This window comes from Anolis carolinensis, unplaced genomic scaffold (genome assembly GCF_035594765.1).
Source record: "Anolis carolinensis isolate JA03-04 unplaced genomic scaffold, rAnoCar3.1.pri scaffold_27, whole genome shotgun sequence".
NCBI lineage: Eukaryota > Metazoa > Chordata > Lepidosauria > Squamata > Dactyloidae > Anolis > Anolis carolinensis.
The window spans coordinates 255,050-261,056 of NW_026943836.1; the positions used below are offsets into that span (position 1 = coordinate 255,050).

Genomic DNA, 6,007 nt, shown 5'->3' on the forward strand with positions numbered 1-6,007 from the left:
TGAGGCCGTGGGGTGGACCAGGGGGGCGACGGGGGTTGGCAGCCCCTTGTCTTGAAAGGGGTGCCTTTGGGGAGGGGGATGTTTGTTCCCTGCTGAGCTGGCCCTTGCCTTCCTCCTTCCTCTCTTCCCAGTTTCTCCCAGTCCCCGGCCCTGGAGCTGGACAAGTTCCTGGAGGACGTGAGGTAAGAGGGAGGGTCCAGGACCCCTTTGGCCCCCTTTCCCCCTCTTCCGTGGGGCACCAACCCTGACTCTCCTCCTCTTCCCCCCCCCCCCCCCCCCAATTCCAGGAACGGCATCTACCCCCTGACAGCCTTTGGCCTCCCGCGACCTCAGCAGCCGCAGCAGGAAGAGGTCAAGTCCCCCATTGCCCCGCCCTCCGTCAAGACCCCGACGCCCGAGCCGGCCGAAGTGGAGACACGCAAAGTGAGCGGACCCTCTGCATCCCACCCCCCAAATCTGCCGGTCTGAGGGCAGACCCTTGGCGAGCCCCTCCTGCTGCTCCTCCTCTCGTCTTTCTTTGTTTTCAGTGTTCTTGTGTATAGTGTTACATAGAATTACACAAGCACTCAAAACATTTTCCATTGGTAACACATGCTCGATTCTGACCACAAGAGGAGCTGCCGCTTCACTGTCCACTTGTGACACCAAGTCCTTGGTGGAGTACTTCCTCATTCTTTCACACAGTGCTGGAAGGTTTTATGGTGTCGTAAATGTCAAGATGAGAGCCAGGGGGTCAGGGTGCTCGTGGTGGTGGGTTTCTTCAAACACCATCGATCATCAGCTCTGGATCAGCACCCTGACGAATTGATGAACTTCTGCCCTCTCCAATTCCTCCAATGTCAGACTCAAAGACATCTGTAGGTTCAAACACTTATTTAATATTTACACAGATATTTACAAACAGCAAAGTCCATCGCTAGAAGCCGGCATTCTTCGGCTCGGCTCTTCTCTCACACAGTTCAACAGAGATAAGAAAACACATTCCTTAGTCCGAAGGAAGTCCTGACCTCCAAGGCCAGAAATCATGTCTCATAGGTCACAGCAGGCTGTCAGTCAAACTGACCTGCTGTTAACTGTTTCACTGTTGAAACACACACTTGCAAAACAGCAGAAACACTGACTTACATTTCATATACATAGTCTCATTTATCCAACACTCGCTTATCCAACATTCTGGATTATCCAATCCATTTTTGTAGTCAATGTTTTCAATATATCATGATATTTTAGTGCTAAATTCGTAAATACAGTAATTACTACATAGCATTACTGTGTACTGAACTACTTTTTCTGCCAAATTCGTTGTATAACATTATGTTTTGGTGCTAAATTTGTAAATACAGTAATTACTACATAGCATTACTGTGTACTGAACTACTTTTTCTGCCAAATTTGTTGTATAACATGATGTTTTGGTGCTTAGTTTGTAAAATCATAACCTAATTTAATGTTTAATAGGCTTTTCCTTAATCTCTCCTTATTATCCAACATATTCGCTTATCCAACATTCTGCCGGCCCGTTTATGTTGGATAAGTGAGACTCTACTGTACAACCAAAATCCAACAGTAAATTAGTTAAATTTGTCTCCCCGCATAAAGCGGTACCTCGAATTTTCTATTCAACAGATACAACTGTCTTTTGGGCTGCATAGGTCAACAGCGAGCTAGACTATTAAATGATTGGGAGCTCACTCCGACCCGGGCTGGATTCGAACTCATGACCTCTCAGTCAGTAAGGATTTATTGCAGCTGGCTAGTGGCTACTAACCAGCTGTGCCACAGCCGGGTCCAAGGATAGGCTTGCCAAATCAGGAAGTCATGGGAGGCGAAATGGAAAGGTTTAATGTATCGAGTAAAGGGGAAAGATAACGATAAGGAGATAAACAAGATGCTGATGCTTCTTCTCGATCTCATTTTGGTTCTCTTTCCCATCAGGTGGTCCTAATGCAGTGCAACATTGAGCCGGTGGAGGAGGGCGTCAAGCACCACGTATGTCTCTATGGACTGGGTCTGGGGGCTTGGGTTCTGGGGGGGGGGGTCTGTTGACTCCAGATGGGGCCAGGAGATTGAGACCCTCAAGACCCCCGCTTCCCTCTCTCCCCTCCCGCAGTTGACGCTGCTGCTGAAACTGGAAGACAAACTGAACCGGCACCTGAGCTGCGACCTGCTTCCCAGTGAGTGCCCCCCTCCCCCTCCCCTCCCCTCCCCCCAAACATTTGGGGCCAGGCACTCATGGCTTCCCCCCCCCCTCCCCACCCTGTGTCCTCCAGGTGACAACATCCAGGAGCTTGCAGCCGAACTGGTCCAGCTGGGATTCATCAGCGAGGTGGGTTCCCTCCTGCCGCTTCCTCTCCTGCCCCACTCCTGGGGGTCCCAGGCCTGCCTCCCCCCAATGAGCCATAGGACCCCAGAGTTGGCAGGCACAGAGCCCTGCAGACATCAACACAGCCTGTGGCAGTTCCTCTCCCTGAGAAAGAAGGGGGTAGTCATAGAATCAATGGCCAAGACACACACTGGTAGATTCCAATAGGTTTTATTGTACAGGATACCAGAACCTTCTCTGTCGCCCATTTATATAGGGGCTCTCACATACCTGAGGGTAATGGAGGTTTTATGGCTGGCATCTGTTCTTTGTCAGCGCTTGCTCTGTGTCCGGAGATGTCAAAGATTGGAGATCATGACATCACGTCCCCTCCAAAGACAGTCCTCCCCCCTTGTATGGAGGTTTGTGTGGGGTTTGAGCATGAAGCCTCTTGATGAGTGTGGGTGCATTTAATAATAATAATAATAATAATAATAATAATAATAATAATAATAATTTTATTCTTATACCCCGCCCCATCTCCCCGAAGGGACTTGGGGCGGCTTACATGGGGCCATGCCCGGAACGACAACACAAAATCAAGTAAAAACAATAAACAAATCACCGAACAATAAACTTCAACATGATTAAAAACAGTCATAAAAAGTCAATATACAAAATAATGTTAAAATCACGATTTGGGTCAAAAAAATCCGGGCCAAGGTGCAGAAAAAATGTCAAGTCATCAGGGAGGGATAGATTACACAGTAGATGTAATACTTAAAGTGCTGAGTGAATCCTGAGAAAGCAATCCTGACGGTCTACTGCTTAGCGGGCAAGTAACATGACCCCACAGGGATCAGTCATCAAAGGCCTTCTGGAAGAGCCAAGTTTTCAGGCTCTTCCTGAAAGAAAGTAGGGTGGAAGAAGAGAACCTCACAATTTGTACAGAATGCCAGAGTCTTCTCTGTCGCCCATTTATATAGGGGCTCTCACATACCAGAGGGTAATTGAGGTTTTATGGCTGGCATCTGTTCTTTGTCAGCACTTGCTCTGTGTCCGGAGATGTCAAAGATCGGAGATCGTGACACCAGTTCAACCTCCTCCTGCTAGGCAGCATACTCTCAAAAGTCCTCCCGACAGACGGCCATCTGGCCACTGCTTAGAAATTTCCAGACGAAGAGACCCCCAAAGACTCTCATTCAGGCAGGGATTTCTCTCTCCAAGGGCCCTGCCAGGCAGTGCTTCCTAATGGGAAGAGTCCATTCCTGCAGTTGGAACCCATTGCAGGAAATGAGCCTTGTCCCTGCCCTAGTCCGAACTACGGACAAAGCATGAGGTTTCTTTAGGATGAATGGGTCTGATTTTATGTTTGAAATTTATATATTGTAATTTATATTGTATCTTAAGAGTTTTTAACTGTTTACGCATTGTTTGATATTGATTTTGTGCGGGTATCGAATTGCTGCCAATATTGTAAGCCGCCCTGAGTCCCTTCGGGTGAGAAGGGCGCAATATATATATATATATATATATATATATATATATATATATATATATATATATTTACATCATTTATATTCCGCCCTTCTTTCTCACCCCGAAGGGGACTCAGGGCGGATCACATTACACATATTAGGCAAACATTCAATGCCTTTTTAACACAGGACAAAGACAAACAAACATAGCTCCGAGCGGGCCTCGAACTTATGACCTCCTGGTCAGTGACTCATTGCTCTCCCGTCTGCGCCACAGCCCCGGGCTGTGAGAAGTAAATAATAATAGTCCTTCCTCAGAGGCCGTCTTGGCTCCCAGCCTTCCGGGCCCTTCCCTGGGCCGCTTCCCTCTTGTCCATCTCCTCCTCGACTTGCTTTGCCCAGAACTGGACACAGGGTTATTCCACGGGAGCCCTGGCCAGAGAAGAATCCAGCGGGTTGTCGAAGGCTTTCATGGCCGGGATCACAGGGTTGTTGTATGTCTTTCGGGCTGTCTGGCCATGTTCCAGAAGCATTCTCTCCTGACATTTCATACCTCACAACCTCTGAGGATGCCTGCCATAGATGTGGGCGAAACGTCAGGAGAGAAAACTTCTGGAACATGGCCACACAGCCCGAAAGACACACAACAACCCTGTGATCCTGGCCATGAAAGCCTTCGACAACACAATAACAAATCAGCCAACAATAAAACATCAACATGGATAAAAACAGTCATAAAAGGGTAAGAAAGCACATTCCTTAGTCCGAAGGAAGTTCCGACCTCCAAGGCTGGAAGTCATGCCTCATGGGTCACAGCAGGCTGTCAGTCAAACTGGCCTGCTGTTAATTGTTTCATTGCTGAAACACACACTTGCAAAACAGCAGAAACACTTGATTTACATTTCATATACACACAACCAAAAATCCAACACCTTTGACATGAAAACAGCATAAAAAGCCCAATACGATGCAAGGCAGGTCTGGAACATGGCCACACAGCCCGAAAGACATACAACAACCCCAGAATCCAGCGGGTCTGTGATTTTGCTCTCCAGACAAGACACTGGGCTCCTTGATGCAGCCTGGAATGGCCTTGGCCTTTGTTGCTGCTGCATCACAGTCTTGGTTCCTGCTCCCTGTTTCAGGGCCTGCGCCCCCGCCCTGTTTTGCCCTGACCCCCCTGACCCCTTCCTCTTCTGCAGGCGGACCAGGGCCGGCTGAGCTGTTTACTTGAAGACGCCTTCAGCAAGTTCCTTTTCTCGCGGAACGGGGGCATGGCGGCCGTCACGGTTTCCACCTAAACCCGCCCCCCCCTCGGCGCCACCGCCGCCGCTGCTGCTGCCGCCGCCCCACGCAGAGAGCCCACCGAGACCCGGCCCCGCCTCCTTTGCCGCCGCCGCCGCCACAGCCGCATTGCTACCCGCATGCTGCCGCTGGCCGCCCTGCAGACAATCGGTGCCACAGTCGAGGGGCCATGGGGGGGGGCAGGGGGCAAGGCTGGCGAGGGAGGGGCCGCGTGCCTTGTGTCAGTATTATTACTCTTTCCCCCGTGGCCCCCAGCCCCCCCCCCCTCGGAAAAAAAAACCCGCATGGAGTTTTCTTTTGCTTGAATTGTACAGAGTTTTTTGCACAGCACAGAGAGGTCTGTCTTGTTATTTAAGGGGGAGGGGAGGGGGGAGGGAGGGGGAGATGCCCCCACCCCCGAAGCCCCCCCTCCCTCCCACCCCATCCCAACCCATGACCATCAGTCATGGCCCCCCTTCCCTCTCCCCCCAAAGGGCCCCCCGGCAGGCAGGAAGGAGGCAGGAAAGGTGGTGGTTTAGTGGTGGTGGTGGTGGTGGTGGGTGGGGCAGGGGGCCCTTCTCTTCATGAGGCCAAGGGTCAGAGGTTGTGGGGGGGGGCAGTGGGAGGCGGAGCTGGTTAATGGAAACGGGGGCCTCCCTCCCTCCTCCCCTTGACCCGCGTGTTGTTTCTGTTCCTATTTTTAATAAACAGTTTTGTAAGTACTCGGCTGCTGTGGCACCTTTTGTTGTGGTATTCTCTGAGCGGTTAGACTCAATTTTGGACTGCAGAGTCTCAATAAAAGTTCAAAAAGGATTTATTCAGGTAAAAAGAACTCCATTGTGGATAGAAAGGCTTGGGAGCTGTCTAGTCTACTCTAGACTGGTTTCTAGGGAAAAATAAGAAAGGAAAAATAACAAACATCTAAATCAGGGCTCCCCAAACT

At 50.1% G+C, this 6,007-nt stretch overlaps 1 protein-coding gene across 4 annotated transcripts in view; it reads left to right on the forward strand.

The window, feature by feature from the left end:
• Nucleotides 1–5,786, forward strand: part of nrbp1 (nuclear receptor binding protein 1) — a 30,521-nt gene extending 24,735 nt beyond the window's left edge. For all 4 annotated transcript variants that reach the window (XM_062966687.1, XM_062966689.1, XM_062966690.1 and 1 more), the window contains 6 exons: nt 132–182; nt 288–423; nt 1,936–1,989; nt 2,111–2,174; nt 2,271–2,326; nt 4,983–5,786. In XM_062966687.1, coding sequence (XP_062822757.1) covers nt 132–182; nt 288–423; nt 1,936–1,989; nt 2,111–2,174; nt 2,271–2,326; nt 4,983–5,081 — 460 coding nt within the window. In that variant the 3' untranslated portion in view covers nt 5,082–5,786. The remainder of the gene's footprint in view (nt 1–131; nt 183–287; nt 424–1,935; nt 1,990–2,110; nt 2,175–2,270; nt 2,327–4,982) is intronic.
• The last annotated feature ends 221 nt before the right edge of the window (nt 5,787–6,007 follow it).